The sequence below is a fragment of the Canis lupus genome, chromosome 9 (genome assembly GCF_011100685.1).
Source record: "Canis lupus familiaris isolate Mischka breed German Shepherd chromosome 9, alternate assembly UU_Cfam_GSD_1.0, whole genome shotgun sequence".
In the NCBI taxonomy this organism is placed as follows: Eukaryota; Metazoa; Chordata; class Mammalia; order Carnivora; family Canidae; genus Canis; species Canis lupus.
The window spans coordinates 50,267,958-50,295,672 of NC_049230.1; the positions used below are offsets into that span (position 1 = coordinate 50,267,958).

At 58.5% G+C, this 27,715-nt stretch overlaps 1 protein-coding gene across 1 annotated transcript in view; it reads right to left on the reverse strand.

The window, feature by feature from the left end:
- Positions 1 to 27,715, reverse strand: part of VAV2 (vav guanine nucleotide exchange factor 2) — a 160,295-nt gene that overhangs the window by 109,058 nt on the left and 23,522 nt on the right. The window contains 1 exon segment of the mRNA XM_038548841.1: positions 18,664 to 18,780. Coding sequence (XP_038404769.1) covers positions 18,664 to 18,780 — 117 coding nt within the window.

The window sequence follows — 27,715 nt, forward strand, 5'->3', positions numbered from 1 at the left end:
TCAACAGGCAAGAGAGCAAACCAACTGTGGCATATCAAGCAAGAGGATCTTATCTGGCCATAAAAAGGAATAAAATACTGACACACTCGGCCACGTGGATGGACCTTGATAACGTCATGCTGAGTGAGAGAAGCCAGACACCAAAACCACAGGCTATGGGATTCCATTTCCATGCAGTGTCCGGAAGAGATGGGTCCAGAGGGACCCAGAGCAGACTGGTGGTTTCAGGGGCTGGGCAGGAGGCCTGGGGGCAAGGGGGGCTGCTGGGGATCTGGGGTTTCCTTTAGGGCTGATGGAAACCTTCTGAAAAGGGACCGTGGAGATGATTGTGCAACACTGTGAATTTATTTAAAGCCCCAGAGCTACACATTTTATTTTTATTTAAAGATTTTATTTAGTTATTCAGGAGAGACACAGAGAGAGAGAGAGGCAGAGACACAGTCAGAGGGAGGAAGCAGGCTCCCCGTGGGGAGCCCCATGTGGGTCTTGATCCCAGGACCCCAGGGTCACAACCTGAGCTGAAGGCAGGTCAACCACTGAGCCACCCGGGCATCCCAGAATCACTTTAAAGTGGTTAAAATGCTAAGTTTGATGCTATGTGTACTCTACTACTCACTCAGCCCCCAAATAAGGCGAGAGGCCGGCACTCACTCCTTGATGTCTGTCACCAGAGCTCTGTTCCTACTCAACAAAGGAGACAAATGGGTCTGGGGGTCTGGGACAGACCTGATGCCAGAGCCTGATGCCAGCCCCCCACTGCCACGCCTGACCCCTCCCACCACCAAGGAGGATCAGGGTCCCCACAGCCAAGGGCTCCCAGGTGGGAAGGGGTGCAAGGAGGCAAGCAGGTGCTGTGTTTGTGAACCTTACAAATACCGCAGTGTTTTGCAAACAGTGGAGCACCCGCTCAGGGGCCCCCCGACCTGGAAACAGCCCAGGCCCAGTCTTCATGGACTCTGTGACATCAGGACAGTCCCGGGGGGCAGGGCACACGGACTCCATTGCACCGAGCCTTGCCTCCTGTGTCCTGGGATGGGGTCACCACCAGCAACCTGTTCCTGCAGCCATCTTGCCCCCCAATCTGAGGTTTTCAAGGGGATTCAGCGTGTCCCAGGATTCCGCGGGCTCTCACTGCCGGCATCCAGCCAGGTTTCTCGCAACAAGCACAGGAGCTACACTAAGGGGCTTCCTTCTGAAGGAAATGCACGAGGCGGGAGGCCCTGCCCGCGCTGCAGAGCTCCCTGAGAGCACGAGGCCCCACGAGCCCCTGATCTCCTCAGACAAGCCCAACGCTGAGGATGCAAAACTCGCAGGTGCTGCACAGCACGTGCATGTGCATACAGGTGTGCATTACGATACAACACATGTGTTCGGGTGCATGACGTGTGTACATACCACACGCACGCATGCACACACGGCACACACAACACGCACGCACTCATGCACCACACACGTGCACACACACAACACACCTACACACACGTGCAGACCACAAACACAACATACACACGAACACACACAACACGCACACCCTGCCTTCCCTTCCCGACGGCTGGTGGGAAAGGGGTGCAGGCCCCAGCCGAGCCCATGAGGGCAGGAGGGCTCCTGTGGCAGATGCCTCTCCCTCCTGACAGGAGCGGGGCTCCCTCCCAGAAGATAAGCAGAAGAAAGGGACAAGAGAACTGCCAGCCAAGCCACTGCGGGTGCTGAATGCTGACAGTGATTCACTGGGCGGCTTCTCTCCTGAGAGAAAACCCTCCCTGTTGAGGGTGGGGGTGGGTGCTGACAAAGGCAGGGGGTGGGGAACAAGCCTGGAACAAGCAACAACACCTGCCCCACTGCTGAGCCCTGTTATCTGCGCCCAACAGGCCACACAGTCCTGGGAAACCGTGTGATTTCTGAAGGGGACTTTAGTGCTTTGAGATGCAGGGGAGGGTGAGGGGAGTCTCAGCAGCAGGTGCAGGGGAGACAGCAGGAGCGGGTGAGGGGAGTCTCAGCGGCAGGTGTGGGGAAGACAGCAGAGGCGGGTGAGGGGAGTCTCAGCGGCAAGTGTGGGGGAGACAGCAGGGGCGGGTGAGGGGAGCCTCAGCGGCAGGTGTGGGGGGAGACAGCAGGGGCGAGTGAGGGGAGTCTCAGTGGCAGGTGCGGGGGGGGCGGGACGGGAGACAGCAGGGGCGGGTTAGGGGAGTCTCAGCAGCAAGTGCTGTGGGGGGGGCGGAACAGCAGGGGTGGGTGAGGGGAGTTTCAGCAGCAAGTGCAGGGAGACAACAGAGGTGGGTGGGGGGGAGTCTCAGCGGCAAGTGTGAGGGAGACAGCAGGGGCGGGTGAGGGGGTCTCAGCAGCAGGTGAGACAGCAGGGGTGGGGAGAGAAGAGAAGGGAGAAGAGCAGGGGAGCGGGGAGAGGGCCCCCAGGGAGGGACAAGGCAGACGCTGCGGGACAGGCCTCCGGGGACCAAGGACAGCTGCCTTCCTAACCACCCGCAACTTGGTTCCCCTGCAACGCACACCTTGGACGCTTCCAGTCACACTAAGCATTTAGTAAGTGCCTTCTGTGTGCAGGCACTGGGGCAGTCAGGTGGAGGTGGCGCCATCGGCTGCTGTGCGACCCGCAGCTGGTCACCCTACCTCTCTGGGCCCATCAAGTGTGAGGGGACAGGGGACCCCACACTAAGACACCCTGCGCTTTGGGGCTGGTGGGCAGTGAGGCTGTTACTCTCACGGGGGCCCTCATGCCCGCAGTCCCCACCCCTGCGTCCCTCAGTGACGCTGCCCAAGTCTCCTCGCCAAAGCCAAGCAAGCCAGGGGCCAGCCCTCCCTGCCCGGGGCTGGGGTGAGGGGCCAGCCCGAGCGCTCCGGTTTTCTGCGTCCTGCGCCCCAGCCGTTCCCCCCTTGGAGGCGCCCGACGCCCTCTCCGTCCTTGATCAGAGCCTGTTCTCCAGAGAGGATCCAGCAAAGCCCCCAGCGCTGCCGAGCGAGCGTAAAGCCTACTGGGTTACCGACATTAACAGCAACCTCAAGTCAAAGGAATGACTCCCTAATGGTCGAATATCAAGTTGAATATTTTTTATGACATATCAGGGAACTGAACACCTACCACGAGAAAACTCATTTCTTCCTTTTCTTTCTTTTTTTTTTTTTCCACAAGACAGGTCTTTTATGTTCACAAGAGCTAGAGCTAACATTTCCAGCAAGTGGCAAACAAATACTCTCCAAAGAGCTGTCAGCAACACAAAAACAAAACAGTGGCCCCACCGAACACGTAAACACTGTTCAAAGGGGCTGCGGCCGTTCCAAACAAATCAGACCTGACTCTGACGTTCAGGTGTGCCCAGGAAGCCCACCGAGGCAGGTGCCACCCTCCCTTCCGTGATGGGGAGACCCAAGCTCAGGGAGGGAGCAACCTGCCCACTCAGGCATCCGTTAAACGGCAGCCATTCATTCTGCCCCCCTCCCTATCCCAGACAGACCCCCAAAACCCCAAAGAGAGCACCCTGAAGACAGAAAAGGCTGGTTGGACCCGGCCCTAGTGGGCTCCAGAGGCTGGGGGTCCAGGGTCCTGGCGCCCACAGAGTCAGCATCCAGTGAGGCCGCTCCCTGGTTCCCAGATGTGACCTCCCTGTGTCCTCACGGGGCGGGAGGGAGGGACACTGCAGCCTCTGGGGTCCCGCTCCTCGGCTCCAGCCTGCCACCTCCCGCATCCCCACACCTTCACCTCCACCTCAGGCCCTAGTTAGGCCCTGACACGGGACTCTGGGGGGGACACGTGCAGCCCACGGCAGCAGCCCCACCCCTGCTGCAGACAGACACTGAGCCCATGAGACAGAGAACTTACCGGGTGCTGTGAAAGGCGGGATCCCACCCAGCTGCCTGCCCACCCCGCGAGCACCCCCAGGTGCTCCCCTCCCCGGGCCCCTCCCGCAGGGCGTCAACAATCTCTCATTTCCCTGCCTCGCTGGCTCCGTCTTCCAAAGTGATTGAGACTCTAACACCATTAAACATGATTTAATTTGCTTTTCTTAATGACATGCCCACAGTATCAGGACATCACTCCTTTTCCACTCGAAAGACATCTCAGTGTGATTTCCACCAGTTAAATTAATAGGGAAACCATTAGAAATGTTACAGAGGAACCTGTGCCTCCAGCGCAGCAGCAAACTATTTTTTTACATAGGGGAGGAGTGTGGCCCTCGCCGTGGCACACAGCCTGCCGCGTCACCATCCTGGCCTCGTGTTCTAAGGTGCCGCAAACCCATGCCCAGACGCTGACCCTGGCCACCTCCATCACTAGGAAGCATCTAGAAACCCCAGCCAGAGCGCACCCCTCCTGCACGGTACCTCACTCCCCCCAGGATCCCCATTTCGTAGATGACTGAGGCCAGCCAGGTTTCATAGCACGACCAAGTACCCCCAAACCCGGGTATGTGTGATGCCAGCCTGTCCTCAGCCCCTGGGAGCCACGGCCTCCTAAGACCAGCAGTCATGTTTTCGAGTCTACACCGCCTGGCGCTCCCCTCCAGGCCCCGTAGTGGCCCGCCTGCGGCTCCCGCGGTTTACAGCTGCCCTGGACACGGCCGCCTCCTCTCCAGCCTCCCTGTGGCCACATCTTTGCATTTCCAATGCTCCCCCACTACCCACCAGAGGGTAAAACCAGCCCTGTGCCGGCTCTGGAACCTTCCATGGGAGGAGCACCATGGCCACCCTTCCCCTGAGTTCTCACGGCCAACCTGCGAAGCAGGTAGGCACGAGGAACAGAGGCCACTGGAAGCGAAGCAATTCCCTGGCCTCCCGACCAGTGCAGGGCCCAGCGGGGCTGGGCGAGCAGACCCCACAGCACCACAGGACTGCCCACTGTGACCTGTCCAGAGCCACACAGCCGTGGGCAGGGGCTTCCCAGAACCCAGGCACCCAGACTCCCCATCCCCAGCAGCCCAGAGGGAGGGCCAAGCCCCCTGCCTTTCTAGCCCACGGTCACAGAGTGCCGCTCGCTGAGGAAAGGTGCCAGGACACTGGATTCCTCTTGAACATTCCTCCCATCTCCGGAGGGAGGAAGGGCACTCAGCCATTTTTGCCACCAGCTAAAATATTTCAGTCTCAGATCAAGAAGGAATGCAAGCCGGAAACAGCACGGAGCGCAGAGCCAGATGGATACAGTCTGTCTCAGGGAAGCAAGACAAGCAGGACGCTCTTGGCATCCCCAGGCGCAGAGGTGAGAGGCCCTGCCCCCCTTCATCTGACCCCAGAATCGGTTCCCGCCAGCTTCAGGCCCCAGACACCCAAGGGCCCCTGCATGGGTCCATGAGCCGCTGACACGGACGGACCCTGCTTCCCACCAGGAACCAAGCCCCCCCAATTGCCCAAGTGGCCCCCCAAGATCCAGGAGCAGCAGTTCACACAGGTGAGGGGATCCTCCCACCCCCCAGGGCCTGGACTCCTGGGGCCGGAAGACAAAGGCCAGACTCTACCTTGGACCCACACTGGGCCACGAAGCAGGCCCATGTCCCCATCGCTCAACGAGGGTTCAGCGGGAAGGCAACTAAGGCCCCACTGCTCCCAGCCCCGGCCTCCTGCTGTGGGGACCATTCCTCCCAGATGCCTGCCCTCTGAGCGCCCCGGCTGACCTTCCCAGGACCCCAGGACCCGCAGAAGCCCTGGGCTGGCCTGGAGCTGGGGCTGCTGCCCGCCACCCCCCTCCCCGCTGGCCCCCATGCTGCCAAGCTGCCACAGTGCCCAGTGATGACTGGCTGTGTCCTCTACACGGATCGGGGCCCTACCTGGGGTCCTCGTCCCCATGGCCCCCAAGTACCCCGCACACACCCAAACCGAACATACTCAACTCCCGACTTCACACCCACCCCCTTTCCAGCTGGGTGGTGCACCCTCCACGTGGGGCCCCACCACCAGGTGTGGATCCGAAACCCTAACTGGAGATGTAGCTCATAATTAGCCTCTCATTAATTAAAAATGTGAAAACTAATTACTTAGTAAGTGTCGTTGGCTTCGTTTGCGTGATATTTGAAGACATGCGGACCTAAGAGTAGGGGAAGGAGGATACTGGGGGCACAAGCCAGCCACATGGACTCCGCAGGTCCCCTGATAACCTGGGCCCTCAGCCTTCAAGCTCCCAGATGCGAGGAAGATGGCCCCCTAACCCCCGCCAGACAGCACACAGCACAAGAGCAGGGCTGTGGGGTTTGTTCCAGGGGGTCAAGCCCTGGGTGGCTGTAGAAGGAAGGGAACGGAGGGAGGAAAGAGGCGGGGGGTGGACAGCGAATGTCCAGAAAGACAGCGGAGTCTCACTCTATGGCCACCGGCCTCTGGGTCTCAAGCCCACATACAGCAGGACGCACCTCCCGACCCCTGGCTTCCACAGCCCCACAGACGGAATGAGGCTGCACCAGGCTCCACTCTGAGCTCATCCCTTCCTGGCGGTAACATCTAGCAGGTCTAAAGAGACCCTAGAGCACCCACCTTCCCTGCCCCAACCTGCACCACACGGAGCATGAGACCAGGATGGAAGTTGTCCACACTCTCCAGGCCACAGCGGGCAGCCAGGAGCCCCCAGGGCTGAGGTCACAGCCACTTCACTTCCAGGAGGGCCCCATGACGGCCACCGTGCCTACAAGGCCATGCCGCACCCAAGAAGTCCACACAGCCCAGGCCAGGGGCGCTCCTTCCCAGGAAGGCCGGGTACGGTCCCAGTCATGGCAGGACCAGCGAGGGAGCGGCCTTGATCATGCTCGGGGCCCTCTGGTCTGCAGACTCAGCTGCTTCCACCCGTTTTCACATCTTCGGGATCCCTGGGTGGCACAGCGGTTTGGCGCCTGCCTTTGGCCCAGGGCGCGATCCTGGAGACCCGGGATCGAATCCCACATCGGGCTCCCGGTGCATGGAGCCTGCTTCTCCCTCTGCCTATGTCTCTGCCCCCCCCTCTCTCTCTCACTCTCTGTGACTATCATAAATAAATTTAAAAAAAAGATTTAAAAACACATCTTCCTTGCACATACGCCAAGCCGTCCCTAAAGAAGCAGCAAGCAGCCTTCCTATCAGGCACCCAGTGACCCCTACTTCATCTGGGAGTGAGCGCTCAGCCTCCCGGAGGCCAGCCACCCCCCCTCGCCCCCCCGACTTCAAAGCTGGCCCAGCCACCTTCCCATGAGCTCTTCCCGCTGCACCTGCTCCGTGCTGACGCCGGGAGGAAGCCCCGGGCCTGAGCAAGAACAAGCCATCAACCGCCGATTAATACAAATCTCCACAGAGCCCGTCGGCCAAGATGTTCATTCTTCATGGAAATTAAGCCACCAGCGCTGGACGTGAGGGTTGTTCTAACGACATCTGTGCATAGCAGTCGGCCTGAGTGCTTCTCAGCACTGGCAGGTCCAGCGGGTGGGAGACGGCAGGCAAGTGCACGTCTCTGATGCCCACCAGACATCAAACGGGGTCAGAAAGGGCTCTGGCTGCCACGAACCCTGGGCCCCGGTGCTCCTGCACCATGCAGGGCTGGTGAGGGACCTGGGCCCCCTCTGGCGTCAGTTCACTCTGCAGCCACTGGAACCTTCTCCCCCTCTTCCTGGGGGGGGGGGGGCAGCCCCCTGAGCTAGGGGAAAGCATGCCACCCAGCCATTTCTCCTCCCTTGGCTCTGGCAAAGCCGTGACTCCAGGAACAGACATCTACCTGCCTGGGCTCACACTCCGGGAAGGGGAAGCAGAGGTGCTAAGTGGACCAAGCGCCCCAAATAGGGGATGGTGCTGGGGCTGGGTGACTTCTAAGGATGGGGACCTTGAGGCAGCGAAGCGGGGCCTGGCCGGGCAGACTCTTCTCAGACAAACCAGCAGATGTGTCCACTCGGTGCACGCTTCTCCTTCTGCTCTGCGCAGGGCCTTCCTGGCTGCCGCTCCCGTGGAAGCCCTGGCTTAGAAGCAAACACTCCCCCTCCCTCGAATACATGGTTCTCCACAAGGGTACTGAGACAGTCCAACGCAAAAAGGATAATCTTTTCAACAAAGGGTGCTGGGAAAACTGAAACTGTGTCCACATACAAACGAAAACATGGTTGGTGACCTCCACCATATACAAAATTTACTCGAGGGGCACCTGGGGGGCTCAGTCGGTGAAGCATCTGCCTTCAGCTCAGGTCATGGTCTCAGGGTCCTGGGATCAAGCCCTGAGTCAGGCTCCCTACTCGGTGGGAGTCTGTTTCTCCCTCTCCTGCTCACTCTCTCTCTCTCTGCTCTCTCTCTCCAATAAATTAGTTAAATCTTTTATTTTTTATTTTTTTAATTTTTTAATAGATTTTATTTATTTATTCATGATAGAGAGAGAGAGGCAGAGGGAGAAGCAGGCTCCACACCAGGAGCCCAACACAGGACTCGATCCCGGGACCCCAGGATCGTGCCCTGGGCCAAAGGTGGACATTAAACCGCTGAGCCATTCAGGGGTCCCCAGTTAAATCTTTTTAAAAACTCTATTATAAATAAAAAAATTTAACTCAAGATGGACCAAAGACCTAAATGTCATAAAATGATAAAGCTCTCAGAAGTAAACGTAGGAAAAAAGCTTCATGACACTGGATTTGGAATGACTTGTAGACAGGATGCCAAAAACAGAAGCAACGGAAGAAAAAACAGCTACATCTGACTTCATCGGAACTACAATCTTTTACACATCCCAGGATACTCTCAGAAGAGTAGAATGGGAGAAGAGTACCCGTGAATCATAGACCTCTTAGGGGTTAATTGCCAGAATATATAAAGAACTTCTACTACCACTCAACAACAGGGAACTGATTGGAAGATGGGCAAAGATACAAAAATGGCCAATACGCACAAGAGAAGATAGATGCCCAACATCATGAACCACGAGGGGAATGCAAATCACAACCAGAGTGAGATATGATTTCCCGCCCACTAGGGGGCTATCTCTCTCTCTCTCTCTCTCTCTCACACACACACACTAACCAGTGCTGGCGAGGATGTGGAGAAGCTGCAGCCCTTGTGCCCCGCTGGTGGGAATGCAAAGTGTGCAGCCACTGTGGAAAATATCAGAGCGGTTCTTCAAAAAAACTAAATGTGGAACTACCATAGGATTCACAATCCCACTTCTGGGCCGATGCCCAAAAGAAAGGAAAGCAGGATCTCAAACAGGTATTCACACACCTGTGTCCGTGGCAGCGCCATTCACAATAGCCAGGAGGGAGAAGCGGTTCAAATGTCCATCCACAGATGACTGACAGGTACACGGTAGCGGGTGTGTCTGCACAACAGATTGTTACTCGACCTTTCAAAAAGAATGGAATCCTGGGGACACTTGGGTGGCTCAGCAGTTGAACGTCTGCCTTTGACTCAAGGTGTAATCCTGGGCTCCCCACAGGGAGCCTGCTTCTCCCTCTGCATGTGTTTCTGCCTCTCTCTCTGTGTCTCTCATGAATAAATAAATAAAATCTTTAAAAAAAAAAAAAAGAATGGAATTCCGGCAGGTGCCACGACGTGGGTGAGCTCTGGACATGGATGCTGAGTGAAAGAATCAGACACACGAGGCCACATGTGATCCGATTCCATGCGTAGGAAACGTCCAGAAAAGGCAAATCCATGGAGACAGGAAATAGATGGGTGGTTGCCAGGGGCTGGAGCATGGGAGACGGGAAGCAGGAGATGGGGGATGGGAGACAGGAGTCAGCAACCTTCTGGGGTGACGAAACAGTTGTGAACAAGACCATGGCGATCGGATCGCACACAACACCCCAAACACACTCAATGCCACTGGAACATGCAAAAAAAATGGTTATAATGATCAATTTTATGTTATGTCCATTTTATCACATTAAATTTTTTTAAGAATTAAAGTTGGGGCACCAGGGCTCTGTGGGTGCATCTGCCTTCGGCTCAGGTCCTGATCCTGGGGTCCTGGGATCGAGCCCCACGTCGGGCTCCCTGCTCTGCAGGGAGTCTGCTTCTCCCTCTGCCTCTGCTCCTCCTACCCACCCCACTCATGCATGCGTGCTCTCTCACTCTCAAATAAATAAAATCTTAAAAAAAAAAGAAAGCAGATTTTAAAAATACATAAAAAAATAAAGAATGAAAGTCAAAATGGACCACCCAGGATACAGAGCCGAGGGCTCCAACCCAAACTCCCTGATCCCTGAATGGGACAGAGGGTGGGAAGCCTGTGTTGCACCCTTGCTGGGGCGGAGTGGGGGGGGGGGGGGGGGTACAGCTCTTGGAACCACCATGGGGCCTCTCCCCCAACACAGTCATTCCGCACTCCTTGTGATTCAGGGGAGCCGCCCCCCATTCCCAAACCCCACCCTGCTGCCAGTGCCTGGTCCCTGATGGCCACAGCCCCTCTGAGCCTTTGCAAGAACCAATACTGCCCGAGAAGGGCCGCCCAGGGTGCCAAGAAAGGACACCTTGTCACCATTAATTATTCACATTTTGCTACTTTTTCCCTCTAGCCGTAGTCCGTTCTGCAGTTTTTGCTGCAAACATCAAACTGTCAAGGCTTCAAAAGAAACCATGTCTCAGGGCACTGGGGAGAAACAATTAACCAATTAATATTTAATTAACTGCGGACAGACAAAAATGCACACATGAGTCACGCCAGGCTGAGCTGAGAAAATGCTAGCTCTCAGCCACTTGGGTGGGGCACACCGGGTAAAGCAGACTCAAGAGACAGGATGACACAGACCCCCACCCGACCTCTGCGGGGACGACAGGCACGCCCCTGACAAGCACCACCAATGGGGCATCCAGGCAACGGGGGCTCACCGATGGGGAAACTGAGACCCGGCAAGCAGCCACCTGCCTTCATGCAGCGAGGCCTGGGCACACCCTCCCCACCCCATCCCCGGCCTGTCAGGTGTGTCAGCTGCCACCACACGCACCCAGACTCCAGGTCCCCGAGTCCTCTCCCCCCAGAATGAACCATGAGCAAGCAGGGCGCCAACAAGCAGTGGTTGCTCCTCAGTCAAGGCCCCTCTCAGACACCTAGCCAGGTCTGGATGCCACAGCCTCCCCGGGACCCCGCCCGGGGCTTTGGAGGCACCAACACAAGGGCCCAGGGGCCCCTTGGCCTCACACACTGGCCCTGACCATCCCACACCGGGGCCAGGCCCAGACCCCTCAGGGCATGGCCTGTCACCCCCCCACACACACACATGCCACCATGGAGGCCGCGGCAGCCACCAGTCACATCTGGAACTCCCACGGGTCAGGAAATAGCGGGGCCAGCATTGGAGGGCCTCTCTGACTCCGCCCAGATGCACGCATGCACCTGCGTTAGGTTAGGTGCGTGCAGGGGAGCGTACATGTGCGTACGTGGGGGGCACACCCAAGTGTTGCAGGTGTGCCGGGGGCTCTCCCCCTCTCCAGCAAGCGGTCCGAACCACCAGCCAGCAGGTAACAGGAGGCACCGGCGGGAGGCTGCTCCCACTCCCCATGGCCTCAGTTGGTGTGCAGCCAACTCGCAGGCCAGGGCCTGGCCGACCACAGGCAGCATCCCCGCCGCGCCCGTGTCCAAGAGGCCTCCACACTCCACACACGGGTGAACACACAGGAAGGCAGGAGGGCACACGGGAGGCGGCGCGGGGCCAGGGTGCAGCGATAAGGGGTGTCCGATCGATACCGAGGCCACCTGCCACCTCCTCCCCCAACCAGACAGCGCCCGGGGACACGATCGTTGCTGCAGATGCTAAGAAGGGAGATCATTGCTGCGGCTGACACAGCACAGGCTGGTGAGGCTGGTGGTGGCAAGAACCACCGGCTGCACCCTGCCCCCTGCCAAGGCCACCGGCCACCTGCTCAGCAGGGGTGGGGACAGGGCACCGCCCTGAGGGCTGTGGGCTCCGACAGCAGCACGCACAGCCACACCCTGCCAGGTCCTACTTCACAGTTCTGGGGGCGGTGCAAACCCACTTTACAGATGGGGAGACTACGGCCCAAGGGGGTGAGGGGACATCTGAACCCAGCCCGGGGCTGTCTGGGCCCCACTCCGTCCGGGGCCCTGAAAGCTGTCTCAGTGGCCCCACTTTCACCCAGCTTCTAGAAGCCCCAGCCCTGCCAGAACAGCAGTGGGAGGTATTGATGGTGCAGAGGGGGTTATGGCAACCGCAGGAACACACAGCGGGACAGCAGGGCAGAGCAAGCCAGTTCCGTCTCGTGGGCCAACTCCAGCAGACTGCTGGGGTGCTGAGGTGTGTGCTGAGGGGCTCAGTGGGCAGATGCCTGCCCTGGGCCCTGGGGGGTGTGGGCCAGGCCTGCCACCCCCGGGGGGACCAAGTGGGGGTACAGACAGGCTGACAGATGAGGGTGCCAAGCAGAGCCAGGGGCTGGAACTAAGGCACAAGAGAAGAGGAAGGGCACCTGTGTCCTAGAGACAGAAGCCAAGCAGGCATGGGGCAGGGCTGCAGATCCAGGCTCTACGTGCCCCTGCCCCCCACACCCAGGACATCATCCCGTCATCCCACAGGTGCGACCAGGCCTGTGCCCCAGAGCCCCAATCCTGGGGAGGGAGGTCCTGGGCTGTAAGGGACCACTGCTTTCAGACTACATTTTTTTTTTTTTAAGATTTTATTTATTTATTCATGAGAGACACAGAGGCATACAGGCAGAGGGAAAAGCAGGCTCCATGCAGGAAGCCTGATGTGGGACTTAATCCTGGGACTCCAGGATGACGTCCTGGATGGAAGACAGGGGCCAAACCATTGAGCCACCCAGGGATCCCCTCAGACTACATTTTTAGCCTCTTGGGAGCCCTTTATTCAAGCAAATAGTCAGGCAAATGCTATATGGAAAGCAGGTAAGAGTAGGCTCACTCTGATTCGGCAGGCCCTGCCCTCCCTGCCTCCTCCCAGCCTCCTGAGAGACCCAATGTGGTTGGAAACCCACTGCAGGTGGGAATCATCCACATCTGCTCTGACCTTCATGTGCAAAGATAAGCATTTGCTGCCCTGCGTCTTTCAACAGCCCACAGCCAGCTCTCTCCTGTTTAGTCCTCTCTGGCCTCTCTCCAGACAGCGTTGAGCCTCCACGCTGTCCCGCCGGCCTCCACACTGGCCTGGCCTCCCCGCCCTTCAGGGCTCCCAGCACATAGCTGCCTCACCTGGCAGAAGGGAGGGGGCGGCAGGATACCCAAGAACCCACCTCTGCCAGCAGGACCCAAACAGGCCCCCGGTTCCACTGTCGCTGTGGGGCCCAAGCAAGACGCATCTCTCTCTGGGCCCCAGTTCCTCCCTACTTGATGAGGTCCCCGAAGGATGGACGGCAGGAGCTTGTGGACCTCAGGAAGCCGGGAAGGAGTCCCGCACCTGCAAGCCACTGCGACTGGCAGGAGGAGGACAAGACGGGGCATGCGGCGGGAGGCAGAGACGGGGCTCCCGATGAGGCCCAGCTTCCACACTAAACCAAGGAGCGGCCTGTGGGTCCACCCTCCAGCCCTGCTGAGGGCCAGCTTTCACAGCCTCTAAAATATCTGAAGCTAGAAAATGTCATGAATAATCAATCGGGGAATTAAACCCACTTGTCAGAGGGTGTACAGATCTTCCTCTAGGGTCGTCGGCTCCACCCAAAGGGAGGCTAAGACAGCTCAGCTGACCAGGGGCACCTGCACATCCCAGGCAGCACACACTGGAAATGGGTCCTACCCCGGGGGTAGGTCCTTCCTGGAAGGCCATCAGATGCCCAGTCTCCCCAGGCTCCAGCAGGGCAGCTGACCCACCCAGGACACCAGGGACCCTTCCAAGTCCCCAACAGAGGCTTCCCAGGCTTCTCCTGTAAAAGCCACACATTCGGGCAAAGGCAGACTGGTGCCCTGGCATGCCGGGTTCGACCCCAGACACCTGGGAGACAGACGTGACCAAAGTCCCCATGGCCAGGAGGTGGAGGGTGACAGGCAAACCGACAAAGTATGAGTTGCTTAGACAGGGGAAGGGCTGCACCCGAGGGAGCAGGCAGTGAAGGGGGTGCACCACCACTCTCAGTAGTGAGATTGGACAGAGACCCCCAAGAGGGGAGGAAGGCGGCCCTGCAGCTATGGGGAGCAGGCGGGCAGCCTGCAGGTAAGCCCAGGAAAGGGAGTGAACATGGCAGGAGCAGGAAGCAGGAAGGCAACCGCCTTCATGTTATCTCTGCAGAAAGGAAAGCTCGAGGAGCTTTGTATTTGCCAAGTCTGGATCCCCACCCCGGTCTAGTGGACAGGAAACCCCTCTCTGTCCTGCTGACCACCTCCACCACTTTCCCCAACAGAACCCACACGAGAGAAGGCTCAGGCGGGAAAGCACCTGGCTGGCTTCCCCTAGTGAGCAGGACTCGTGCCTTCAGTGGCTGGCTGCACCCAGGGCTCCCACAGCCCTCGAGGGTCTCCAGGGGTCCACCTGCCCACCCCACCAAAGCCTCCTTTGTACAATCGATAGCACAGGAACTAATCTGGGTGTCTGCTTCGAGGGCAAAGGCCATGCAAGACTTTCTCTCCATTTTATCTGTGGCATAGTGAGTGCTTCACAAATACATGGTAAATTAAGTGCTTAATGGATCGGTGGATGGTTAGATGGATGTGTGGCTGGGTGGGTGGGTAGGTCGATGGATGGGTGGCTGGGTAGGTGGATGGGTGGATAGGTGGGCAGGTAGGTAGCTGGGTAGATGGGTGGGTGGGTAGGTGGCTGGCTGGCTGGGGGGGGTGGGTAGGTAGATGGGTAGGTGGCTGGGTAGGTAGACAGGTGTGCAAATGGGTGGGTGGGTGGGTGGACGGAGGAATGAATGAATGCACAGATGCCTTTTCTCCCCAAGGAAGGACTCCCAACAACACTGGGGGATGGAAAGCTGAAAAGTAGCTATTTAGAAAAAGAACAATGAAACCAGGACAAGGACAGGATCCCAATACGACAAACCTTAATTTCCCACCCCCCCCCCAAAAAAGGGAAAAAAATCTCGAAATTTCTAAAGCAGCCTGAGACTAATTAACCAGCTACTCCATAAGGATCCTTTCCACTCCTGAATCCCATGACCGTAAGCAGAAGACAACCAGCAAGGAGAGAGAAAGAAACCTGCCCCTCCAGGCCCTGGCCCTGCACACCAGGCCGGGGCAGCCCAGCACCAGCCAGTCCTAACCCCCTTCCCCAGAGTCAGCTTCTACTTCACCCTCCACACAGGCTCACGGGCTCTAGGCAGGTTCCGGTCAGCAGCAATGAGACCTGGCTCTAGACCTCAATCCTTTAACACCCCCTAGCCTCACCCACCCAGGAGATGAAGGGTCAGTTCTGACCCTACAGAGTGTTGTGTCCAGTAGTGGAACAGACGCTGCCTCCCTGCCCACTGGAACTTTCATTGCTCCAGGGCCAGCAGCGGGGGTCAGGGGGCGGTCTCGTCTTCATGGTCTGACATCAGTGAGAACCACCAGGCCCATCTGGAACAGCCATGCTGTCCCAGCTGAGCTGCTGGAGGCCAAACAGCGAATCCGGGGCCGTGGGAAACCTCCGCAAACATCCCTGATGAGATGCACAGAACCTGCACCCTGTCTCTGTACCCAGAGGGACTGTGCACAAGGAATTCCTTGCCAGGCCCATCTCAGAGGATAACACCTGAATAAAGAACCAGCCATGCTCCCCGTCAGCAGCCTGCCAGCAGCTTGCCCTCCCCATGCACTGGGGCGCCCTGCACAGCGCCCCACTCCAGCGGTGGGAGGGTCCCCATGTCTGGGTAGGTACCAAGGAAAGCAGGCCAGCCACCGGCTGGGGCTCTGCTTGTGTTCTGTATCCCATCCCTGGACATCAGGACGGATGAGCCAAGCAAAACAGACTTGGGACAGTGGCCCCCCACGGGGAGAGCATGTACCAGCACCCTGAGCCTCCGCTGGCCCCTGGCCTGGAAGTACTAACCAAAGTTTATCTTGGTAAGAAACATGTGCAGGGCAGGAGGAGCTCAATGAGAAGGACGCTTAGCCGGATGGATGGGGAGGACGGGGCAGGAAGGGCAGGTCAGGCTCTGCCTGGAGCCCCACGTGGCTCCTATGTGGCTCCCACACAGCCAACAAGAGGTCAAAGGATCAATGAGAAGGGAGGCGAGCTTCCGGGGACATTCGCCTGGTGCTATGTGCTCCACAAACACAATTCTACTTCCTGCTCAGCAGACCTTGGAGGGTGGTGTCCTTGCCACCATTTCGCAAGCAGGACTCAGAGAAACTGAGTCAGTCACTTGGGCACAGCTACCTGCTGGACTCGAACCCAGCCTACAAGGGTCCACAGTCCATGTGCTCAGCTCTCTGGCTCTGTCTTTCCAAAAAATGTAAACTTATTTTATCAGTAAAAGAGGAAAAAAATCAGAGGCCTGAGATCTCTGAGGCTCTAGTTCCATTCCAGCCAAACCTGGGGGGTTTGGGGGAGTGTGGGGGGGGCAGTGACACAAGCTCAGCATTTCAGGAGCACCTACAGAGGGCAGGGCTCCTCACCACCTCCACGGCCAGGCAAACGGAGGTCAGAAGCACCGTGGCACCCGCCATGTCATCCAGCCAGGCTGCAGGGACAGATTTTCAAGGAGTCCACCTGGAGCATCACAACGTGGAGAGCAGAGGTGGGATGGGGGAGCTCTCTCCAAGCCCTGCTCTTCTGAAAGCCGAGACTGCTCCGAGCAGGGTACGAACCAAGCCCCCACACGCAGCTCAGCACCCAGGTCTGGGGCATCACAGCACCTCCATTCCCCACGCCCCCCACCGTGGCTCCCGGTCCAAAGCCTGGGTACACTCCTGGGCTCCCTCAGCAGAGGCCACAGAGAGGCAGCGCCTGGCCAGCGACCGTCCCAGTGCGCCGTGGGCAACCAGAGGCCGGCTCCACGCAGCCCCTCTGCCTGCAGCTGGGACATCCTCGGAGCCAAGCAGCTCCACTGGAACCTCTGATGAGCATGAGGGGCACCCCCTTGTGAGCTGCGTGGCCACGCAGTTTGGTGGGTCATATTCTGAGAGTTCGATCCAAGTTTATGTACATCTTACATTGCATTCAGCTGCAGCAAATCAAAACCAAAGTGGAATTATAGACGGGATCATCTGCATTTTAACCGCCAGCCAAGAAACGAATTTGGCCAGTGTATCCTTTTTCTCCGTATGCTTAATTAGCCGTTCAATGCATGAGTACATACATGCCTGTATGTTCCCGAGTGTGCACGTATGTGCATGAGGTAGGACATGTGCATGACTGCGGGTGTGCACGAGTGAAGAGTGCGTGCATATGGGCGCGTGGGTGTTCCGGAGGCCCCTTCCCAGAGTTCAGATCCACTGGGTCCCCACCTGCCCAGGACACTGCTGTGCAGAAGGAGGAATGGGGAGAGGAGATCCAATCCACTGGAAAGCAGCTCTGCAGGAACTGAGAAGCCCACTTACAGGAAAGGACACCTGCATGGTGCTCCCGCCCAGCACATGTGCCCCAGGGCACTGGGAAGCACGGTGGCCTGCAGTCCCCACAGGGTCGCCGCAGCAGCAGGCACTTGGGTGAGCACTTTCGGGGGGGAAACAGAAACCCCGAAGTGGTGATCACATAGGGACAGGCCCCCGGATAGTCCCTGGATCTCCTTTCCAATGAATTCAGAACTAGGGGATAGTGCCATCAGGCCAGGTGGCTCATGGGAAAGTCCTAGGTACAGTAATGTGACACCTCGCAGCGCCTTAAGGAAGCTCTCCTCTTGGAACAGACTTCTCACCATTTGCCACAGCAAATACAAAATCCCCACACCCTCCCCAACACGTCTCATAAATCATGTATTCATAGAACACTTCCTCAAACACCCAGGCCCCGAAAATGGTCCTCAGATAAATTAAGCAGTAAATATCTTCTGCTATTTCCCATCAGCAGGTAGGAACTGGCTCGTCGGGTCGTCCAGAAAGCGGCTGTTGGGCAGTGCCTATGCCAGCCACCTGGGGAGCTCTCTCAGCCTCAGAGAGCACACGGACACGGGGCACCACCCGGACTACGGGCAGCACAGAATGAGATCCTCCTCAGCCTCCATCCATCAAAAGCTACCATGGTCCCCAGCCCAGCCATTTAGAAGGAGTGACCTGGGACCTGCCGTGCTCTCAGATGGCACCTGACATGTCCGGTCGCCATGAAGGTGGGCTCAGCACAAAGCCAGCTCACCCAGGAGCTGAAACCCCTGCCAGCCTTCAGACCTTATACCTGCCTGGCCTCAGGTACCTTGGCCTGCGCCAGCAGGGTTTCTGCAGGACAGTCACCAGGTGACACGTCTGAGAACATGGGGAGATTTTGGAGTCATTTGCCATGGGCCTAGGGGATCACCTCCAGGAAAGCTTGGGGTTCAGGTAACCACCCCGTCCTTGCCCAACACATGCTCAGAGCCAGAGACAGCTCTGCTTGCTTCAGGCCTAATCACCATGGCTCCTCTCATGAGCCATGATAAATGTACCTGCATCATCTCAACCCAACCCTCAGGAGCCGGGCCCATCACCTGCCCCACTTCCCGTCATGAACTGGAGCTCTGTCCGAGTCCACACCCCGCTCTCCTCCACCCTCCTCGGTTCTCGATGCTTGACCACACCCTGGGTGTCGTGAGCCCACCCGAGGGTGGAAAGGCCCATGCGCTCTGGCACAAAGGGGCCGGGCCTGTCCCGTCTGGACCCTGCACTGGGTGGGCGCTTGGCCACTGCCACCAGATACAGGGGAAGAGACCACTCACCTTCCCAAAATCTCGGACGTCGAAGAGGTCAAAAGGGTCAAACAGCTCGCTGTTTCTTAGTCCAAATTTATCGTGGCAGACTTTGAGGAAGGTGCGGATATTCTTCAGGCAGAGGAACTAGAAAGACAAGAGAAGGGCACTGAGCACAGAGGGTCTGTAAGAAGAGTGGCCGTAATGGTAGCTGATGCTGGATGCAGGAGCCGGCACAGACCGTGCAGCCCTGCCCGGGAAGCCTCCCTCACCTTCGCAGTCCCACTGGGCCGGACATCACGGGCGCCCCCGGCTCACCTTGGCCACTACCCATGACCCTTTGTCCCTCACCCCTGCCCAGAGGACCCTGCATGGACGATCATGACTGGAAACACACTGGTCTTGAGTCAGCAAAAACAGAGCATGAACACATATGCACACTCACGCACACACACACCCACCACCTTCCTGGGCACAGACCTGCCCCGGTTATTTAACCGAGAGCCAGGAGCCACCCCCATGGAAGCCATCTGCTGTGGAGCCCAGTCACGGCGGGAGGCCAGAGGACCCACAGGGGCCAGAGTTCCCAGAGCATCATCAGGGCACCTCCTCCACCCAGTACCCTGACATCTGAGCTCCCACACTCACTGTGCTTGGCAAAGCAACTGGGGCAGGAAGTTTAGGGTTGGAGGCTGAACAGAATCGCGGGCTGCAGTCCCCACGAAGGAGATGCTGGTAAAGACGCACGGGGGTGGCAGGCCAGGTGGCCTGAAGAGCAGGATTTGGAGTGGCTCCAGCCCCAAGTTCTAGTCCTGTCCACTGATTCCCACTTGCAAGACCAGGGACAGTTGGCTTGGGCGCCTGGGTGGGTACCCAGATGGCACAGTGAGCGCTGGGGGTGCCAGAGTGGTGCGCCCACCCAGTGCAGTTGGCAAGGGCATCCCCAGGGCAAGGCCAGCAGCATGCACGGCCGACAGGTCTCTGAACCTCAGAGTGGTCATCCTCATCACTAACCATTCCCTGAGGCCGAGGGCTCGACAGAGCGAGACCTGCACAGTGTGTGCCGCTGCTGGAAATGCAGATGCAGGGACAGATGGGAGACAAGGACAAGCCAGGATCGGCAGCTACAGCCGGCCCAGCAGGAACCGAGCAGCATCACCCCTGCCTGGACCGAAGGCAGTGTCCACCGCGCACCCCAGAGCTGGGCTGTCAGTGGTCACAGACCATGCAAACTCCCTGGCTTTGTGTGCATACAGTGTTTCTGAATGTGCAAGAGCAAACCACCGCCCCTGTACCCCCAAATCCCCGAACAACTGAGTGCTTGTAAGAACGAGGACACCTCCTCCCACAGTCAGAGCACCAACACCAGCAGGTCAATGCGGATCCCACACATCCTCGTACTTACTCACATTTCTTCAATAGGTAAATGACAACCACGATGCCCTAACAGCAAAAAACATCCCGGCCTCAGGTCCCATGATGTCAGTGGCCATAACCCTTTCGTGTCCTCGAGCCCACAACAGTATGCTCCCACGGAACATTCTGGAAGGACAGCTGCGTTCTGTGCACATGCTGTTCACATGGTAGCCCCGAGACACACGTGCCCACTGAGCACTCAAAATGAGGCCAGTTGGACCGAAACACTACATTTCTTTAACTTGTGTTCTAATTAATTTAAATTGAATTGCTACAGCGGCTGGTCTGGGCCAAAAATGCGTCTCAGTCTTGTCTTGTCGGATCTGATGCTTCTGAAGCACAGGGATGCAAGAGGACAGACACGGGATGAGTCCACTTACACAAGGCACCCTAATAGCTAGGCTCACAGAGGCCGGCAGAACCACGGAGCCGGTGGGGGTGGCTGGGGAGCCCGTGTCACCCAGGGACGGCTTCAGTTTGGGACGATGACCAAGTTCTAGAAGTGACAGGTGATCGTGACCAAACACCATGAATGCTCCTAATACTACTGAATTGTACGCATATTAAAAATGCTTAAAATTGGGGATCCCTGGGTGGCTCAGTGGTTTAGCGCCTGCCTTTGGCCCGGGGTGCGAGCCTGGGCTCCCAGCATGGAGCCTGCTTCTCCCTCCTCCTGTGTCTCTCTCTGTCTATCATAAATAAATAAATCTTAAAAAAAAATGCTTAAAATTGGGATGCCTGAGTGGTTCAATGGTTGAAAGTCTGCCTTCGGCCCAAAGTGTAATCCCGAGGTCCCAGGATTGAGTCCCACATTGGGCTCCCTGCATGGAGCCTGCTTCTCCCTCTGCCTCTCTCTCTCTCATGTGTCTCTCATGAATAAATAAATAACATCTTTTTTAAAAATGATTAAAATAGTAAACCTGGGGGGCCCCTGGGGGGCTCAGTTGGTTAAGCATTCTACTCTTGGTTTTGATTCAGGTCACGATCTCGGGGTTGTGAGATCAAGCCCCACGTCAGGCTCCGGGCTCACCAGTGTGTCGGCTTGGGATTCTCTCTCTCCCTCTCCCCCTCTCCCAACCCTGTGATAAAACAAAAATTTAACTAAAAAACAGAGAGAGAAACAGACCCAACAAGAAGGCCACGTGCTGATACGGGTAGAATCTGGGGGCACTCCCACCCCGAGGATGGCCAGCGATGGCCAGCAAACCGCTGGAAGGGGGAAGGGGCCCCAAGAGAGACAGCCAGACCCACACCTCGACCTGCCTTCCAGCCCCAGAGCATGAGGATACGCCTCCGTGGCTCTGAATCCCCCCAGACTGTGGGCACCAGCAGGCCTCCCCAGCCGCACCCCCAGGTCCTGCCCGCCCTGCAGCCTCGGCCTGGCCCTGCTGCTGTCCGAGCATCACCCGGCTCCAATTTCCACTAAGCACCCACATTGTGTCCTCCTCGGCCTCCCATTTTTAGAGTTAATTACATGGCTCCTAACCATAATCGCAGCCGGGGAGGCCAGGCTTCCTTTCGGGGCTCAGAACAGGCAGGCGCCCTTTGCCCTGCGGGCACACTGTCTGCCTGCCTGGCCCCTCCCCCAGCGATGGCATCAGCCCCAACCTTCGTGGACTGAACCCCGCACAGCTCCAGGCCAACAAAAGGCTGGCCCCAGGAAACTGAGGCACAGACAGGCTCAGACCCCAGGGAGGGGGCGCAGCAGAACCAGGCCCCACTCGGAGGTGGAGGCAGAGGCATCCTCATGGAGAGCTTCCCCCATGCCCAGCAGGCTCTGCTGCTCTGCCGTGGAGCCTTTACTCCCCATCCTACAAACATTCACACCATTTCTCAGGAGAGGAAATAAGGCTCCCAAGCAGAAGGAGGTGGAGCCCAGATCGGAACCCACATCTGCCTGCCGTGAAGCAGTGAAAGGCCTCAGAGAGGACGGGTGTCCCTGAGTCCTGAGGCCTCCGACTGTCCAGTGTGCTTCGCACAAGCGTCCCTCTCATAGCTGGCATGCCTGGAATGAGGGGACACACGGTTACCCCCCGCTCCATCGTCCTACAGTTAGGGGACTGGCCAGACACAGAGAGGAGCAGAGCAAGGAAGGGCCGGCCCTGCATCCAGACTCCTGGCCCCCAACCCTTTCCACTCAGCAGGGGCGGCGGGCCTGCTGCTTCTGCGGCTCGCGTGCACTCGCCTGGCTGTTGGCCTCTCCATCCCCACTGCCCCTAGGCCAGGAGGGCAGAGGGAGGAGGCCTGGCCCATCAGAGGCTCACAGTCCCTTGCTCACAGCAGGGACAGCTTCAGACTCTGGCAAAGAAACTCCCAAGGGCAGGATGGGGAGAAGACACTGCAGGCACATCCCGGCCACAGGATGAGCGATGGCAGGAGAGGGAGGTGCAAACGGTGGCCAGTGCAGGCCAGAAGCTGATCATCCTTGTCCTGTGGCCACAGAAGGCCTGGCCGAGGGCTGTGTCCCTGTGGCCTCGGGGGTGAGGGGCTGTCTTCCCTTTGCTCAGCCCACCAGGCCCTTAATGAAGGGGCAGCCATAGCCTCACATTTAGCCCCGGAAGTCCAGCTAAGTGACCACGACAAGGGTCTGTCCCAGGACAACTGGCCTCCTGACAAGCGACAAGCGGCCCAGAGTGGTTGCCCCCACCCCACCACGGTCTGTTTAAGGCACCACCCCGCCCCCCCCAGCCCCCAGCCCCAGCCTGCAGGGAGGGCCCTGGCCATTGTGCCAAGAGTGGGCCGCCCATGCAGTGGACTCCTGACCCCTCTGTCCCACCCCCTCGTCAGGCTGAAATCAGATTAGTGAGGACACACAAGCTCTGTGCCCAGCCGCCCCCACCAGCCTCACAGGGCCTGCTGTCCTCTGTCAGCTGTCATTCGGCCCTCAAAAGGCCAGCCCAGTGCAGGGATCCGGGATGTGAGAGGCAAGGCCGGCCCTGGGAGCCATGACCCCACGTCTGAGCTACAAGGCCCTGGGGCATCCCGGGCGGCAGGCTTCCTGGTCCACTCCGGCTGCTTCTCTTACGATCGGAGACATTATCTGCCCCACAGGGAGACATGGAGTGACCTGGAGGACCTGGCCACGGGGTAGGGCAGCCCTCAGACCTACCCCTGTGGCCTCTCCCGTGACCCCTGGTGGGTGGGCTGGGGTGGGGAATCGGACACCCTGCCCCCAGAACTCACATCCACCCGGCATCCAACACGTACGCCCAGTGCCAGGGGCTTTGATTTGTCCCCACGTTCCCTCAGGGGCTGCTCCCGGACTTCAGCACCGAGAGGCAGGTGCAAGAGGGGAAATTGAGGCCCACGAGGGGAAGCCACCTGGTTAGCAGGCTTCTGCTGGGGATGGGCAGTCGGAGCAAAGAGTCCACGGAGGGAGGGAAGGAGGTAACGGGGATGGGTGCTGACGGTGTGGCGGGCAGCATGCCGATGTGCTCCAGTGCACAGACCCACCCAACACCTGCAGTGACCCTATGAGGTGTGCAACGTGATGACCCCATTCCACAGACAGACAAAGTGAGGCTTGGAGAACTGGTGAGGATGAGGGGAGCTCTCAGGGGGGCCCTCTCCACCTGTCACAGGGCCTGCCCCAGGGGAAGTCCCACGGCCACCCTGCTAGTTGGGACAGGGGCCTGCTGCTCCCAGCAGTGATACCCAGCCAAGCTGGGGCCCCACAGGGAAAGTCCCAGGTGGACTCCCCAGATCCCCCAACCTGCTCCTGGAAATTGCCACTGATGTGAAAAGCTATTCCCTTTGGGCCCCCAGGGAGGGGCCCCGGCTGGCATCCCCAGCCCACCAGCCCCCAGAGTCCCATCTCCAGACCCGCAGTGGGCATGTCCAGTAGGAAGAGCTCTGACCTGGCTGCTCTGACTCAACAACCACCTGTCCTCTCCATGCCTGTCTTTCCACTTGTAAAACACAGAAGGAAAATCCTGCCCTCTGAGTCCTAGGATCTGGGCCCCTCACTTTAGCAACGGCCAGCTGACCCTGGGGCCATCACCCTCAGGACATCCTGAAGTCCCTGTTCCCAGAGCTTCCCTGTGACGTCATAGCCTGGAAGAGTGGACGCAGGGGATAGGCCCCCAACGGCCCCTGCAGGGCCCTGTGATCCACACGCAGGGCCAACCTCCCTCCCGGACAGAGTCAGCAGGGAGCAGGGGAGAGTTCACAGCCCAGGTGGCCTGGGCCCTCCGTCCACACCTCTGCTGGCTTCTCACTATCAGCCTCAAAGCTGCTGCTCAGAGGTGGGTGGGGGTGTGAAGAGATGAGGCGGCCAAAGGCCTCCAGGAGATGGTATGTGTGTGAGGCTCGCTGCTCACAGCGGACCCCAACGGGACATGGGGGAGATGAACACCCTCCCCACGCCGCCTGCTGCAGAGAGACCCGTGGACACCACAGCCCTGGAGGGGGAAGGAGGGAGACCCCAGCTATCAACACAAAAGGACTCAGCCTTTACAACCCCTGCTCTTCTGGGGGCGGGGGGGGCGGTCCTCCATATGCGAATTTCCACAGACATGGCAGAGAGTTCCTAAAGTGTCTCAACGAGCGGCACTAAAGCTGTGCTTCACCGTGACAAATCGCACGCCGTCCCACTGGAGCAACCCTGACCGCCTGGGGCCGCGCTGCCGATCAGACGCTCTGACTGGCAGCTGACATGCCTTTGATCAATAAAAAATGGGAAAATGAATTAACTTCTTGTTTTATTTATGCCATGCTCGTTCCAAAAACCTTTAAAATGACTTCATTATTATTTAACAGATGCAGCATGCTGGAATGGATCTTTCAAATCTGGGGCCCTTGGGGTAAACAAACAGGTGGCCTGGAGGTGACGGCTCGCCAGCCACTGCGTGGGACAGACACAGAGACCGTCTTCTCCCCTGGGTCCCAAACACCTGGGATCATTGGGGGCTTAATATCTAGTAAATGAAGGAAAGAGCGTCCATGAGGCACACGTGCTGTCCCGAGGGCCAACACTCCAAAACGGGCCCCGCTTTCCCCCAAGCAGCCATGATCCACGAGGGCTTCAGAGGCAGCCAGGACCTCACGGGCAGCCGCCACTGCTTGGGGGCAGCCCTCACTTCCCGAAGCGCCTCTTCCAAAAACAAACAGGTGGAACTGGGGTTGGCACGACCATATGCTCCTGTGCACGTCGGTGCCACCGGGGGCCTCTCCGCACCAGCCAGTCAGGGTCCACCCACTCACAGTGTAACAGCTCTGGGGTTGTGGGTCATTTATCACCCACTCCACTTGGGTGTAGTGGAGGGCCTCCAGGTGAGCCTCCAGGTCAGGGCACTGAGGCTCGGGTGGTCGGATCGAGGATGGAAGGCCACAGCCTGCGTGGTCAGCATCGACAGTGAGGGACTTCTGTCACTGGCATGGGGCCAAAGCCCCGTAACTGTCCCTTTACCAGGGGCCGGGGTGGCACTGCAATCCAGGCCTTGCTCCAGGCAGGGAAAGCACAGGCCCAGCAGGGCTCATCTGTGCAGCGTCGGGGGCTCGATCCCATCTGCACGGTCTAACAGGAGCTTCCTGCACTCAGGCCATGTCCTCAGCCGCAGGGGCGTCAGGAGCCAGGGCACAGGCAGGCTGATGGATAAACTGGGGCCGCCTCTGTGCAGGCCGGGCTCCTCTCTGGGAGGGAGGGCGGCACTGCCTTTGTGCAGCTATGGCTCTGCCAGGGGCCAGCTTCCGGCTCCCAACAAGCACCAGGCCCCTGAAACCCGGTGCACCGGGCTCCTCACCAACCGCCAGCCCGGTCTGTCTCTGTCTGTCTGCAGCCCTGGACAGTGGGAAGCAGGTTCTGAAAGGTCAGGAAACTCTCCAACAGGAGGAGGCATGCTGACGGTGAGCAAAGCCAGGCCAGGCCAAGCCTGTGGCAGCTGCAGATGATCACTCTCCATCCTGACCTTGAAGTGCTTCCTATCGATGCTGGGGGGCCGGGGGGGGGGGGGTCACCAAGGAAAATAACCCTGGAAAAGGAGCAGCCTGGAAACCCAAGCAGAGTAGGTGGATGGCTGATGCCCATTCCATCCTGTTGATGGACACTGGATAGGCGCCTACTGTATGCCAGGCCCTGCCCTGCGGTCCCAGGCTCGAGCACATGGGCAGGGGTGTGGCAGGGACCCCTGTAGAAACCACAGCTGTCTAAGAAAAGAGTCTGTGATTTCCGTCCAACACCTGGATGGAAATTGCTCCCAGGAGTCCTCAAAAGAACCGCCGCTCGGCCTAATGGCCTGTGTGAGCCGGAGGGATAAAGAGAGGCCGAGCTATCGAGCCTTTAAGGTCAGGGTCAGACCAAAGGTTTTTCTACAAAGCCAGCAGGAAATTGCTTTTCTAGGATGTCCCTGTGCAGCCAACCATCTCCTCTGAGCCGGCTTCTGAACACCGGGAGGTTCAAATCCCACTCTCCTGCTGCCTGGCTGCTCGTGGCGGGCATGGCTCAGAGAGATTAGCTCTGGGCTGCTGCCTGGGGCGCCCCCCTGCCCCCAGAACCCACGGCTGCCCTTCCCTCTCCTGCCCGCGCAGGCCACTAACACCGGCTCGCCAGCCTCCTGGGACATCGCCCCCAAGGACTCCACCAACTCATTTTCTCCACACAGAAAAGAGGCCTGCAAGGCCAACCTCAGAGCAGGTTCCTCTTGCCAGCGCAAGCTGGGCAATCCAATTCCGGAGGGATCCAAGCAGAACACGTTTGGCTATCTTTGTTTTCCTGTCGCCTGCTGAAATGAAAGCCAAATGCGTCCCTTAATGGGCAGCACACACCAGATTATTGCACTCCCGCCTGAGCGCGTGGACCTCCTTATTAGCCCTCCCTGCTGTGCTGCAGATATTGAGGGAAAATAAAACCAAAGCACCAGAGAGCTTCCCAAACAAGAGGGCAGCGAGAAGCCTCTCCCCTGCTCTGAACCAAAGGCAGACCCACCTTCCCTGAGAGGACGGTGATGCAGGAGCCAGGAGGCCCCTTGCCAGCCGGGTACGCACCCAAGTGTCAAAACCCTTACCAGACAAGTGGCCCCATGGTCAACCGTTCTCTGGCGGGGGGAGCTGGCTCTGAGTGACGACCCCTCCCACCGGGTCCCCAGTTCCAGCCCCTCATGGAGCTGGCCGGGTACACACCCTGGAGAACCACTGCTCCACTCTGGGGGATGCCCACAAAGCCCCGACCATGGGGAAGCAGCAGTCACCCACAGGGCAGGGCCCAAGCCCACTCGGACAGCCTCACGTCCTTCCCCCATGAAGCCAATGTGCTCCGTGAGGCCCACGGCCAGAAGCCCAGCCTGGACATGGGGACCCCTCCACCTCCCCTCTCCAAGCCTTGGTCTCCTTCTCTGTCAGATAGGGTGATACCCACGGCAGCCACCACCAGGGGGCCAGCCGCGTCCCCCGCACCAGGGAGCACACTCGGACCTTTAGGCCGATCAGCTCTGCTGACCTTAACACGACCCGCGAAGCACAGATGGGATCCCCATCTTACAGATGAGGAGGCTGAGGCTTGAGGAAGTTATTTACCAAGTGCAAGGGGGTTGAAAGGCAGCCTCAAAAAGACATGTCTGGGTCCTGACCTTTAGAATCTGTGAATGCAATCTTACTCGGAAAACAGTCTAAGCAGATGTGATTCAGGATCTCGGGGTGAGATCATCCTGGGTTGGGGTGACCCTAAACCCCA